The sequence below is a fragment of the Delphinus delphis genome, chromosome 12, assembly GCF_949987515.2.
Source record: "Delphinus delphis chromosome 12, mDelDel1.2, whole genome shotgun sequence".
Taxonomy (NCBI): domain Eukaryota; kingdom Metazoa; phylum Chordata; class Mammalia; order Artiodactyla; family Delphinidae; genus Delphinus; species Delphinus delphis.
This window is the reverse complement of record NC_082694.2, coordinates 27,895,536-27,910,471: the sequence shown is the minus strand read 5'-3', so window position 1 is coordinate 27,910,471 and position 14,936 is coordinate 27,895,536. Positions and strand designations below refer to the sequence as shown.

Below are 14,936 nucleotides of genomic sequence, written 5' to 3'. Positions count from 1 at the left end.
TGTTTAGAAGACTAGCGTTGTTTTACTTAAAAAAGAAAAAACTGTAATGTCTGACTTAATAGAAGACAGGTGGCTTCTGCATTCAGGATGTTGCTTTATCATAGGTAATGTAGCTTCTGGAAAATTCCAGTGTATCCTTATGAGAGAGTGAGAGTGAATAAGGCACATGATATGTTAATATTACTTTGAATATAATTTTGACCCCAGGCATCTTCTGAGAGTGTCTTAGGGATGCCTGGGAGTCTGTGGACCACACTTTGATGTAAGATAGGAAGAAACACTCATAATGGTTAGGAGCACTTGCTAAAAAGTAGAGTGTTTAGATTCAGATTGCACTCTGGTACTTAATCTATTTGAATGTGGACAAATTACTTAGTATTCTTTAAGATTTATGATCATGTTTCCTCATCTATAAGATGGGTATAAAAATACCTATACTTCAAGGTTGTTATGAGGATTAAATAAAATACTGTATGTTAAGTGCCTGGATCTTGTCAGGCTATTAATAAATGGTATTTGCTGCTGCTGCTGTTATATTATCATTCTAATGCTTGTAGAAACTTCCAGATGGCAGCATATTTAGGTTCTTTAAAATACTATATAAGCTAAACAATTAATTTTCAGCATTCCCAACATCTTTATATTTGAAACTTTGCAGTCATACAAGACAATTTCGCTTCTCCTGATTTGCCTTTGCTGACATGTTTGACAAAAGATCAAGAGTTTGGGCCTGATTCCTTGTTTCACCAAAGTGAACTAGATTTTGCTCCTCTGAGGTAGGATGATTTATTTTTCTGTTTGCATGTAACCTTTCTACTCTTTCTTTTCTTCTAAGTTGTTACTAATATTAATGACTTCAGGTGAGACTTTGGGTTGGGAGCTAGATATTCTCAGTACACACTCTGAAGATAACAAGGCCCTAAATTAAGGCATGATACATGTTAATTTGGCATAGTAATATGTGTAAAAATGAGCCAGGGGACTTCAGTTTCTTTAAAAATAATTTCTAATGTATTCTAGTATATTAGGCATATTTTAATTTAGAAGGCACACTAATTTTCTTCCTTCTAAATCTTCCCTTTTGCTGCTCATCAGCCCACACCCATTCTGTAAAAAGCATTCATTTCATGGTCACTAGCTTGTTTGGCACTGTCATTTTTGTCAGCCAATATTGAATGAATCTAGCTATCTCTCCTTCATAGGAGGTGCGAATATGAACTAACACGATTTTTCTAATAAACACATCGAAATTAACAGTTACTCCAAATTAATGCCCTTTAGTCATAATGAGAGACAAGTCTGGAATTCTCCAAAGCATATTTGGAATTATCCAAGAATATGTTTTCTTCTTTTAGAAATAAAAAAGAAGCCTTAAATTAAAAAGTATAAATGTTTACAGAGTAAAAACCTCTGCCCTGTGCTATGTATTACTTTAAAATTACTTTTGTGAAAAGTGTTCTATACACAATAGTCAACCAATGCTTAGGTTACTGTTTTGTTTGGGGAGTAGCTCACTTAATTGGTTTTCAAGAGCATAATAAATGAGTAGTAGAAGAATTAATGCAGGTTAAATGAATATTAAATTATGGTAGGTGATAAACTACGCATTTTAAATAGTAAAGTTTGATATTTTCATTTAAAGAATCACTTTTTGGGGCAATATTGTTTTGAGGGAAGCCTGAGAAAATATCAGGGTCATAGGATGGTAGTTTACCTTCTGTTTTAAAAGAATTTGCTTTGTTCAATCATTAGCCACCCTAAAGGAATTTGAAATTAGGACTTTGTTTTTCAATATACTTTCAAATAACCTCGATTTCAGTGACATATCAGTTTTGTATTTTTTCATGTTAGTATTTTAAAAAATAAATGTTTTTAATGTGTTATTTATTTATTTTTAACTGTATATTTTCAGGGGAATTCCTGGTAAGTCTGAAGACACTGAATGGTTTTCTCGACCGTCGGAAGTTAGTGAAGCTTTATTCCAGGCAGCCTCAGAAGTAGCTTCAAACTTAGTTAACAGTTGCTTTAGAGTATCTCAGCACCCACTTATAGGTAGTACAGCTATTGACTCTCAGCGCTCTTTATTAACTCTTGAACAAGGGACTAAAGAAGAGATTGTTTCACCTGATACACTTGAGGATCTGAAAACCCCCAAAGACTCTGATAGTTATGATGCTCTTTATTCATATATGTCATGGAAGACACAAGAAGTTATACAGGAGCCAGAAACCAATTTAGCTGATAAAGATCAAGTTTCTTTTTCAACTGCATCTGATACAAGTGATGAATACATAACTCCTAAAGGAAGTGACAGTTTTGATGCTTCTTGTTCATATGCGCAATATGGGAAACAGGAAGCTTTACAACAGTTAGAAAAATATTTAACCAGTAAGGACCATGATTCTTATTCAGATTCATCTGACACAATTGATAAAAATAAAATTCATAAGGAAAGTGACAATTTTAGTGCCCCTTTTTCAGATATGCCATGGAGCAAACAGGGAGCTTCACACCATCCAGAAATATGTCTAATCAGTAAGGACTGTGTTTCTTTTCCACATGAAGTTGCTCCTCGCTTTTATAGTAAAACGCCACATTGTTTTTTGCATTGTTTGTTGGAAAGAGGAGGAAGAGAGGTTCCCTTGACAGCTGATAGTCATTATTTTGAGAGTGTTTATTTAAGGGCTCCTGCTGAGAATGAGATGAAACAAAAGATGGATTCTTTGGAGGGTTATAAAGGAATTGAAGAAGATCTGGGGAAAGAATTATCTCAATGTTTTGAACTAAAGGAGAATAGAAATACTTTAGTATTATCAGAGGTGCATCCCAGATCTTCAGAAATACAATATATTGAGAATGTTGTAGTTACTGATAATTCTGTAGAAGTGTCAGAAGCACATATACTCTCCACGGGGCATGATACCTCTAAGATGGAGGTTTTTGGTGGTCCTCTTCAGACTATTAAATCCAACTCAGATGAGACATCAGAACAGCTGTGTTTTCAAGAAGAAGGAAACCAAAAGCCACCTTCTGCTTTTGGTGGGAAAAATGTTGATGCTACTGAAAATGTAGCCTTTCAGGCAGTTATTGCCTCTATTGAACCTTCTGAGAAAGAGAGTACAGTAAATGAAATCCAAACTGACATCAATAAATCTTTAACAAATGACAGCCAAGAAAATGAACCAAAAAATACAGATCTTTCCCTATTAAATTATGCTGAAAACTTTTTCTTTGATAAACTTAATCACCCACACTATCAATCTACTCCTGGGGTGTTTGAATCAGCAGCTTCAAAACCATTGTTGTATAAAAAAGATGATGGTGATAGCTCCCTGTACTGGCATCCTAATATAAAATCACTCCCCAGTGCTCCTCAGGAAATATTCATTAAGCCACTTTCTCTTAGTCCAGAGCTTAAGTCGTCATCTTCTTTAAGTGAAAAATCTCTCAGACAGGCTGTTGGTCTTGGCAAGACACAGTCAGCTTTATTTCAGTATGATACAGACAATGAACCATTTCTTCCCATTGGGAAGATAAAGTCTGTTTCTGCTCTTGACCTTGCAGAGAAGTTAGGATCTTCAAACATTATTTATCCAATGAAAGTATGGACTTCAGATTCTTTGGTTTTACAAGATTTAAAGCAGCACACCTTTGAAGAAGTTGCAGATTCCTCAAACTGTATTTTGGGTAAGAATGGAAACTCTAGTAACGTCATTGAAGGTCCATCTGCAGCTGTAGGAAGCAGCTTTTCAGCAAACTTGGTGGCATGTAATGCAAAGTCACAAGGTACTTTGCCAGTGATCAGTGATGCATCATTAATTGCAGTTGGCCAAGAGACATTGCTGAAAGCTGATATAGACCAAGGTGAAATTCCTTGGCCTGTGGGAGCCAAGTCCAGTTTTACTGTCTATACAATTATGCAAAATGACTCCTATTTTGTAGAGGGCCTGCAGGGGAAGGCTGAATCTGACATCTATACTCTGGATGATGATACTGAATGCTGTAGCCTAGATGAAAATGATGTTGTATGCAGGAAAAGAGTTGTTGAACTACAAAGAGAGGTGAGACAATAAAATGATTGTTGGGGAGAGACATGGTCTTTTCCAGTATTGTTTCAGAAAATGGTATTGTTATTTGTTTTTACTTTTACTCTTTACTGTTTCCCAGATATGTGACCAAGGTGACTTGACTGGTGAGTGCATTAAGCTAGCAGGTTTAGAAAATTTGCTTGATGATCTAGAGATTTGTGACAGCTCCCTGCACTGGCAGTCTACTGTACAGCTACCATCTAAGGAAGAGAGCAGTTTTGAAGAGCCTGTAAGTTTTTCTGTTTGACATTTCTTATGCGGTAGGGAAAGAAATATTTTAGTTGAAAAATGGGGATGAAAGTATAGGGCCATTTATATCCTCTAATACCAAATTGTGATGTGTAATCTGGTTTTCATCTGATATCCAGGAATATGCTGCATTAATTCGTTAGAGGTTGGCGTAAAAGAAATATTTGTGCTTCGTAGACCATGAGATTTAGTGACTTCTGTGGTGTTTTGGAAAAGGCCATCCTTTGGAGCTTGCAGGCCTTTCATCTTGAGGCATCTTAACTCTTCCAAATTGTGCCAGCAGGAACCTTTGGGATGGTGTTAAGATTAGACTCATTCATGGAGATATTCAGTTGTGCTTTTTTCCCCCTCTGGCCTTCAATGTACAGGCCTTGGTATATAGGCCCTGACATATTCAAGTATTTGTTTAGAAACCCCTGAAAGATTTTAACTTCAGAGGTATCTTGAAGTCACAATTTTCTTTTATGTACAAGGCTTCATTTACCTGGATCCTTGGATCTTTTGGCTTTAATGTTTCTCTGGTCCCATTGCTCATCCGGTTTTGTCTGATACTGTCAGCTCCAATCTGGGTCCCACTTCCTGATAATATATCCTTACATTCTGTTAGTCATTAAAGACAGTTAGGTCATATATGTGGTATACTTAATGTTACTTTCCTTTTCCAGTTTTCCCATGTATAAGATTAGTATGTCATTGGAAAGCTGCTAGTTTGAGTTGCAATTATATTTTAAAATATTTATTTATTTATTTATTTCACTACGCCGGGTCTTAGTTGCGGCATGTGGGATCTAGTTCCCTGACCAGGGATCAAACCCTGGGCCCCTGTATTGAGAGTGCAGAGTTTCAACCGCTGGACCACCAGGGAAGTCCCTGCAATTATATTTTGACCTTTAGGTTCAGGTAGTTGAAAAGAGAAACTGAACAAAGATATTGTGATGAATTTTTCCTTTTATTTACAATTTATTTAAAAATTTTAATATAGAGAACTGTTAGGTTAGTTTTATTTTCTTCAACATTCTAGACATTGTTTAATTCTAATTTTCAATTTAATAACGATGGGGATGAAAATGATAGCTAACACACTGTGCTCAAATAATATGCTAAGAGATTTACTTACATGCCTCAATTCATTTAGGCCTTTGGTCAATCCTGTCAGGGAGGATTGTTGGGGATTATTATCATCCCCATTTTACAATTGATATTTAGAGGGTTAAGGAACTTGCAAGTAGGGGAACTAGTATTTGAAACTAACCTTGTCAATATACTTAACCACTATACCATAAACTGTTCTTCGGTGAAACCAAAGCCAAGATTTTGCATCATTTTGGCAAGAGTGAAGGTCAGAGTTAGTTTTAATAAGAATGAGAAACAAAATATCAATTTTAAACTTTGAGTTTCTTTTTGCCTTTTTCTTCCAGTTTTATTGAGGTATAATTGACATACAACACAGTATAAGTTTAAGGGATGCAGTGTAATGACTTGACTTACATACATCATGAAATGATGACCACAATAAAGTTAGTGAACATCCATCGTCTCATATGGATACAAAATTAAAGAAATAGAAAAAATATTTTTTCCTGGTGATGAAAACTCTTAGGATTTACTTTTAACAACTTTCATATATAACATACAGCAGTGTTAATTATATTTAAATTGAGAGTTTCTAATTTTTTTGATAGTGCTACTTTTGTAATTTATGTCATCAACTTTTCATGTAGATAAAATATATTTAAAGACATGAAGATGTATATTCAGTTAACAGTGTTGTGCTGAGATTAACTGTGACACAATTTCAAATTTTATTTGCCCTTAACTGTAGGTTTTTAGTCCAGGGAGGATGCTGTTCTCTATATTGTCTTTCACTCTTAGCTCTCTTCTATGGTCTGGGAGTTACGTAATGCTAATATGAGGGAAACAATGAGCCAGACATGATGATAATCTTCCTGCGTGGCCCAGCTTGCTCTCAGGGGGTTTGCCTACTCTTTGGTTTCTTCCTTATTCTCATCTGTGTCTCAGAAGAGGCATTCATACTTGTTTGCCTCACTTTGATACGTATCCATCATTCTCTAAATGATTATTTGGGTATCCACTTATGTATGATGTAGGTTAGGGCTATGAAGAGACTTGAGAATTGGAGTCAAAACCCTGTTCAGTTACTTTGTTATTAGCCTTGTGCCTTGGGCAAATGATTTTGGAGGATCACTCTCCTTCCTTGTCTACATAAAGAATAGGAACAATAATAATCAACCTCAAATGTTGTTATGTTAAATGGGGTGTAAGGTATGTAGCACTTACATGGTTAGTGCCTGGCTGTTAGTTCCCTTTACTGAAACTAGACCATTAGACTCTTACCAGGACTTCCTACTCTAATTCATTATTCTGTTCCTTCTCTCTCCTTGTTCCTGGCAGCAGCATATTACATTCTTTTAACCTCTATAATAAAATACTGTTTTAGTATCCCTTATTTTGGCCACGTAACTCTTAAATATTATTTAAGGTTGACTCCTTAGATTTCTTTCGTGTTTGTTTTGTTGGTCCCCCCTCCATCCCAAAGAATTTGTTTCCTCTCAAGGTTTAAATGCTTTTCTCTGTGTGGATGGTTATCATCTCTATTTTAAGACCCTAGTATTATTTCTCCTAGGTAGAAATTTCTTGCATGAAATTTTCCTGTGAATAGTCCCAACATCTCAAATTCACCTTGCTTAGATCAGAATAATTCATTTTTTTCCTAAAATCAGAGTGACTTACAGATTTTCTCAGTTCTTATAGAGGTGTTAGCATTTCTTGGTTTCTTCATTGTCTTTGATTCTGTCTTCATTATTGATAAAAACTAGGAGATAAACAAATCTTGATTTTTTTTTCCCTCCTGACTCCTTTAATTTTTAGTGACAAACATCTGTTGATCTCTTAAATAAATATATCTCATCTTTTTCATTCTGCATTTTCTTTTTTATTAACTGCTCTAATAATCTATATATTTCGAAGCTTTGAAATGTTATCAAAGTCAAGATTGGAATAGAAATTTTTTCCCCTATGTTTGGAAGCTTTAGGGGAAAACTTCTATTAAACACAGTGCATGCATGAGCACACACAAGTATTTATCTATCATATATGTGATATATACAGTTGACTGAACAATGTGGGAATTAGGGGCACTGACCCTCTGCGAAGTTGAAGATCCACAGTTGGCCCCCTGTATCCCCGATTCCACCATATTCATGGTTCTTCCACATCCACAGATTCAACCAATCTTGGATCGTGTGTAGTACTGTAGTATTTACTATTGAAAAAAAAAATCCATGTGTAAGTGAACCAGTGCAGTTCAAACCCATGCTGTTAATGAGCTGCATGTCTCCTTTGGCAGTAGGATAATTGAAAACTAAGAACTTTGTGCTATGTTTAGAGCAGGGTTCCTCTACACTATTGCTTTGGGATTGGATAATTCTTTGTTGTGGGGGGCTGTTCTGTGTATTTTAGGATGTTTAGCAACATCCCTGGCCTCTACTTACTAGATGTCAGTAACATTACCCCCACTGAAGTTATGACAGCGAAAAATGTCTCCAGGTATTGCCACACGTTCCTTGGTGGGGGGAGGTGGGGGAGTGCAAAATCTTCCCCATTTGAGAACCATGGGTCTAGAGAAACTATATGGGCAGTAGAAGTAGAATTATTTATTTCCACATTCTGCCAGCTTCTTAAGAATATTTGTTACTACACACTGAAAAATCTTTCATAAAAGAGGATAGAAAAATTCATGCTTATGTACATTTTTAGACTCCCTCCTGAGAGGGCAGCACTGGAATAACTTTTTAGGAAAATAAAAGTGGTATGTTGTTTTTATATGAGAGTATACTGTGAATTTGGTGAAAAGTTGTGTAATGTTTATGTACCAACATCAGTACTAATAGTTTCTAATTTCTTTTTTTTTTTTAAGATTTTTTTTTGATATGGACCATTTTTAAAGTCTGTTGAATTTGTTACAATATTGCTTCTGTTTTATGTTTTGTTTTTCTGGCTATGAGGCATGTGGGATCTTAGCTCCCCAACCAGGGATCGAACCCACACCCCTGCATTGGAAGGCGAAGTCTTAACCACTGGACTGCCAGGGAAGTCCCCTCTGATTTCTTTTTTAACAAGGACTTGCTGGAATGTCATGAAACTTCAGGAACTTCTTTTTCAGCATTTAACCTTTACTTCATCAGTTTATATTTCCCACTACTTTTGTTTCAAAAAATTTGAGAACTTATGATTTTTGGTAACTGATCACAGATACAGTTCTTTGATGCGTTTATTTTTCTTCTAAACATTTGTGGATTTCTTGAAAATATTTCTGTTCTCTCTTCCCTCCTTTCCTCTTTCCTTTCCCTAACATACCTCTCCTTCTTAAAAAACAAGTCCTTGAGCTTGTCAAGAATATTACCATAGTTCAGATCATACTATTGTTAAGTAGCAAACTTCTGAGTAATAGAACACTTCTAGGTCTCCTATCTGTAATATTCTATACAGGTAGACTTCCAAACCCTCAAATAATTTGTAGAGCCTTCCTGGAATTAACCAAACAAGATATGATCTATATATGAATTCAGGAGGGTTGAGAATATGATCTTGAGGAACTGGTATAACTGCTTAACATTCATTTTCATAAAAATGAGGTTATTTTTTAGTAGATGAAGTCTAAAATTAATCTTATTTTCTTCATTTTTTATCTCTTTTCATAGGTATGTCTTTCTAATATGGACATTAATCAGTCTTTTGCATCTGTATTGCCTCCATCTGTTCCTCATGAGCCAGCTAGAGAGTTGGAGTATCACTCTTCAGATCTCAGAATGTTGAGGGTATCTCCTGACACTGTGCCAGGGACTTTCAAACATTCAACAGGTATGTAAAGAAGGAGATATCAAGTGTCCTTATGACTAGCTTGTTAAAAATATCTTGCTGTGCCTAATTTTTTACTTTTGAACTCCTGCAATAATGTTAACTTTGGATTAGGTGTATTTATAGATCCTCAGATCTTTTGTTAGATGAACCATTTGATTTTCATTGCATTCTTCATGACAGTGTTTAGAACTGAATTACATGGAGGAGTCTGATATTAGAGCCAGTTTGTTTCTATATTCCTTTCTGTGACTTGAAGGGAAAAGGGAATTAAATGAGCATAAGAACAGATACACGTTTACAGAGAGGAAACTGAGAGATTAGTTTTGAGGTAGAAAGCAAGATTGTCTGCTGAGGGAGGTTGAGAGTTGTGGAGGTGAGTTAAGGGATTTGAGGAGAGTGGCTTGGTGAAGGCTTAGAATTTATTGTTGAAGTGAATAGGGGATGGAGCTGACCAAGGATAAGCAGATGGATTGGCAGTAGTTCTGAGAAGTCAGCTGAGGTTGGAGATGCCTATCCTGGACATTTTCATGTGAGTGAAATCATACAATATGAGATCTTTTGTGGCTGGCTTCTTTTACTGAGTACGTTTTCAAGATTTATCCATGTTATAGTGTATATCGGTACTCATTCCTTTTTATTGCCATAGGATGGATATGTCACATATTGTTTACCTGTTCATCAGTTGATGGACACTTGGGTTGTTTTCCACTTTTTGACCCTTAGGAATAATGCTGTTATGAACATTCACGTACAGGTTTGTGTATTTGTTATTTTTATTTCTCTTTGGTATATATCTAGGAGTGGGAATTTCTCGTTCATGGTAACAGTGTTTAACATTTTGAATAACTGCTAAACTGTTTTCCAAAGAATATGCACCATATTACATTCCCACCAGCATTATGAGGGTTCCAGTGAAGTTTCTCCACACCCTCCACAACACTTGTTTTTCTGTCTTTCTGATTATAGCCATTCTGGTGGCTGTGAAGTGGTATCTTGTAGTTTTGGTTTACGTTTCCCTAAATGTTATGTTATTGATTTGAGATTTTTCTTTTTAATGTAGGTATTTACGTTGATAGATCTAAACACTACTTTAGCTGTGTGCCTTAAGTTTTGGCTTGTGGTGTTTTTGTTTTAATTCATCTAAACTATTTCCTAATATACTTTATAGGATTTTTATGCTTTTAAATTTAACTGAGGCATGTTTTATGTCCTACCATGTTTATCCGGTAGAATGTATGGTTTGTGCTTGAGAAGAAATGTGCATTCTGCTGTTGTTAGGTGGTGTGTTCTATACATGTCTCTTAGTTCTAGTGGGTTTATAGTGTTCAAGTCTTCTGATCCTTGTTGATCTTCTGCTAGTTTTCTCCATTTTTGAAAGTAGGGTATTGAAGTCTCCAATTATTATTGTTTGTCTGTTTTTCCCTTTTCTGTCAGAATTGTTTCATATATTTTGAGACTTTGATATTAAGTGCATTTATGTTTGTAATTGTTATATATTCCTGATGAATTGACCTTTTTGCTGTTGTCCCTCTTTAATTGTAGAAACATATTTTTTTGTTTTAAGGTCTATTTTGTCTTATGTCTCTGTGGACTTTCCAGTTCTTATGGTTGCTGCTTGAATGTTGTATCTTTTTTCATCCCTGTACTTTCAACCTATTTATGTTTTTGAAACTGAACTGTATCTCTTGTAAATAGCTTATAATTGTATCTTTTTATTTCTTAATTCCAGACTGACAGTCTTTGCCTTTTTTTTTTGCGGTATGCGGGCCTCTCACCACTGCGGCCTCTCCCGTCGCGTAGCATAGGCTCCGGATACTCAGGCTCAGTGGCCATGGCCGATGGGCCCAGCCGCTCCGCGGCATGTGGGATCCTCCTGGACCGGGGCATGAACCCGCGTCCCCTGCATTAGCAGGCGGATTCCCAACCACTGCACCACCAGGGAAGCCCCAATCTTTGCCTTTGATGTGATTGTTTAATCCATTCACATTTAATGTAATTATTGATAACATTGGATTTATACTTGCTGATTTACTTTTTCTTTTCCATATGCCTTATGACTCTTTTGTTCTTCTGTTCATCCTTTACTGCTTTTTATTGCATTAAGTGAATATTTTCCAGTATTTTAATTTCTTTAATAATTTTCTAGCTAATTTTTACTTTTTAAAAAGTGAATTATTTATTTTTATTTATTTTATTTTTGGCTGTGTTGGGTTTTTGTTGCTGCATGTGGGCTTTCCCTAGTTGCGGCAAGCAGGGGCTACTCTTTGTTGTGGTGTGTGGGCTTCTCACTGCGGTGGCTTCTCTTGTTGCGGAGCATGGGCTCTAGGTGCACAGGCTTCAGTAGTTGTGGCATGTGGGCTTCAGTAGTTGTGGCATGTGGGCTTCAGTAGTTGTGGCTCGCAGGCTCATTAGTTGTTGCACACGGGCTTAGTTTCTCTGCGGCATGTGGTATCTTCCCGGACCAGGGCTCGAACCCGTGTCCCCTGCATTGGCAGGCGGATTCTTAACCACTGCGCCACCAGGGAAGTCCTAGCTAATTTTTAAAGTTATATTATTAGTGGTTGCTCTAGGGTTTATAAAATTTATCTTACCAGAATATACTCCCAGTTTATACTAACTAAATTCTAGTGTGATACAGAGATGTTTCTCCTATATAGATCTATTCCCTCTTCTTTGTATTTGCAATTATTATAATACATAATACACCTATATGTTACAAACCCAAGAGTAGATTGTTACATTGTCATAATTATTTATATAATTTTATGTATTTTAAAGAAGCTCAGAGAAGTAGAGAGAGCAAATATTTATATTTATAGAGCTTATTACATTAATATTTGAATTTATTCTTTTTTCTTATTCTCTTTATTTGTTCCTGTGGATTTGTTATCACCCAGTGTCATTTCCTTGCTGTACTCTAAGTTTGCTCCCATGTACTTCCTTTTGATGTTATAGTTGAATATGTTACATTTCTGTATGTTATAGCCCCAATAATACAATTATATATGTGTTGTTTTATGTAAGCTTGCTTTTAAAATCTGTTAGAAGAAAGGAAAATATGCAAGTGTCCTGTCTTTTTGTAATTACCTAACATAATTATCTTTACTAGCACTATTTGTTTTGGTCTGTAAATTCGAATTGCTGTTTGGTGTCACTTGCTTTCAGCCTGAAGAACTTCCTTTAGTATTTTTTGTAAGATGGGCCTGCCACCAACAAATTCTCTCAGTTTTTGTATATCTGGGAATGTTTTTATATTATCTTTTCGAAAGATAGTTTTGCTGGGTTTTGAATTCTTGGTTGACAGTTTTTTCCAGCACTTTGAATATGTCTTTCCACTCACTGTATTCTGCCTTTATTGTTTCTGGTGAGAAATCAGCTATTCTTATTAGTGTTCCATTGTATGTGATTTGTTTTTTTTCTTGCTGCTTTCAGGATATTCTCTTCGTCTTTCAGCATTTTGATTTTGATTATGATGTGTTGGCATAGATCTCTCTGTTTATCATTGAGTTCATTGGGATTCTCAGATGTGTAGGATAATGTTTTTCATCAAATTTGGGGAGTTTTCAGCCATTATTTTTTTCTGCTCTTTTCTGTCTCAGATATCCCCCATTATACATATGTCAGTACACTTAATCTTGTCAAATAGCTCTCTGAGCCTTTGTTCATTTTTATTTATTCTTTTTTTTTGCTGTCCTTCAGCTTGCATAGTCTCTGTTATCATCATATTCACTGATTCTTCTGTCTGTCCCTATTTACTGTTGAGCCTCTAGGAAATTTTGCATTTTAGTTGTACTTTTCAACCCCAGAACTTCCATTTGCTTCTTTTGTAAGTTCTATTAGCTTATTTTCTATTTGATGAGACATTGCCATTACTTTCTTTTAATTTTATTTTTTAATGTTTTCTTAACATCTTTATTAGAGTATAATTGCTTTACAATGCTGTGTTAGTTTCTGCTGTATAACAAAATGAATCAGCTATATGTGTACATATATCCCCATATCTCCTCCCTCTTGCCTCTCCCTCTCACCCTCCCTATCCCACCCCTCTAGGTGAACACAAAGCACTGAGCTGATCTCCCTGTGCTATGTGACTGCTTCCCACTAGCTATCTGTTTTACATTTGGCAGTGTATATATGTCCATGCCACTCTCTCACTTCGTCCCAGCTTACCCTTCCCCGTCCCCATGTCCTCAAGTCCATTCTCTACGTCTGCATCTTTATTCCTGTCCTGCCCCAAGGTTCTTCAGAACCAATTTATTTTAATTTTTTTTAGATTCCATATATATATTTGTTAGCATACAGTATTTGTTTTTCTCTTTCTGACTTACTTCACTCTGTATGAACAGTCTGTACGTCCATCCACCTCACTATAAATAACTCAATTTCATTTCTTTTTATGGCTGAGTAATATTCCATTGTATATTTGTGCCACATCTTCTTTATCCATTCATCTGTCGATGGACATTTAGGTTGCTTCCATGTCTGGGCTATTGTAAGTAGGGCTGCAATGAACATTGTGGTACATGACTTTTTGAATTATGGCTTTCTCAGGGTATATGCCCAGTAGTGGGATTGCTGGGTCGTATGGTAGTTCTGTTTTTAGTTTGTGTTTTTTTTTTGTTGTTGTGGTATGCGGGCCTCTCACTGTTGTGGCCTCTCCCGTCGCAGAGCACAGGCTCCGGACGCGCAGGCTCAGCGGCCATGGCTCACAGGCCTAGCCGCTCCGCGGCATGTGGGATCTTCCCGCACCGGGGCACGAACCCGTGTCCCCTGCATCGGCAGGCAGACTCCCAACCACTGCGCCACCAGGGAAGCCCTGTTTTTAGTTTTTTAAGGAACCTCCATACTGTTCTCCATAGTGGCTGTATCAATTTACATTCCCACCAATAGTACAAGAGGGTTCTCTTTTCTCCACACCCTCTCCAGCATTTATTGTTTGTAGATTTTTTGATGATGGCCATTCTGACCAGTGTGAGGTAATACCTCATTGTAGTTTTGATTTGCATTTCTCTAATGATTAGTGATGTTGAGCATCCTTTCATGTGTTTATTGGCAATCTGTATATCTTCTTTGGAGAAATGTCTGCTTAGGTCTTCTGCCCATCTTTGGATTGGTTTGTTTGTTTTTTTGTTATTGAGCTGCATGAGCTGCTTGTATATTTTGGAGTTTAATCCTTTGTCAGTTGCTTCATTTGCAAATATTTTCTCCCATTCTGAGAGTTGTCTGTTCGTCTTGTTTATGGTTTCCTTTGCTGTGCAAAAGCTTTGTAGTTTCATTAGGTCCCATTTGTTTATTTTTGTTTTTATTTCCATTTCTCTAGGAAGTGGGTCAAAAAGGATCTTGCTGTGATTTATGTCATAGAGTGTTCTACATGTGTTTTCCTCTAAGAGTTTGATAGTGTCTGGCCTTACATTTAGGTCTTTAATCCATTTTGAGTTTATTTTTGTGTATGGTGTTAGAGAGTGTTCTAATTTCATTCTTTTACATGTAGCTGTCCAGTTTTCCCAGCACCACTTATTGAAGAGGCTGTCTTTTCTCCACTATTCTTGCTTCCTTTTTTTCTCCACTTTTCTCCACTATTCTTGCCTCCTTTATCAAAGATAAGGTTACCATATGTGTGTGCGTTTATCTCTGGGCTTTCTGTCCTGTTCCATTGATCTTTATTTCTGGTTTTGTGCCAGTACCGTACTATCTTGATTACTGTAGCTTTGTAGTATA

At 36.3% G+C, this 14,936-nt stretch overlaps 1 protein-coding gene across 1 annotated transcript in view; it reads left to right on the top strand.

Moving 5' to 3' along the window:
* Positions 1-14,936, top strand: part of ALMS1 (ALMS1 centrosome and basal body associated protein) — a 147,743-nt gene that overhangs the window by 37,547 nt on the left and 95,260 nt on the right. The window contains exons 3-6 of the mRNA XM_060026370.1: positions 659-776; positions 1,913-4,061; positions 4,168-4,317; positions 9,059-9,218. Coding sequence (XP_059882353.1) covers positions 659-776; positions 1,913-4,061; positions 4,168-4,317; positions 9,059-9,218 — 2,577 coding nt within the window. The remainder of the gene's footprint in view (positions 1-658; positions 777-1,912; positions 4,062-4,167; positions 4,318-9,058; positions 9,219-14,936) is intronic.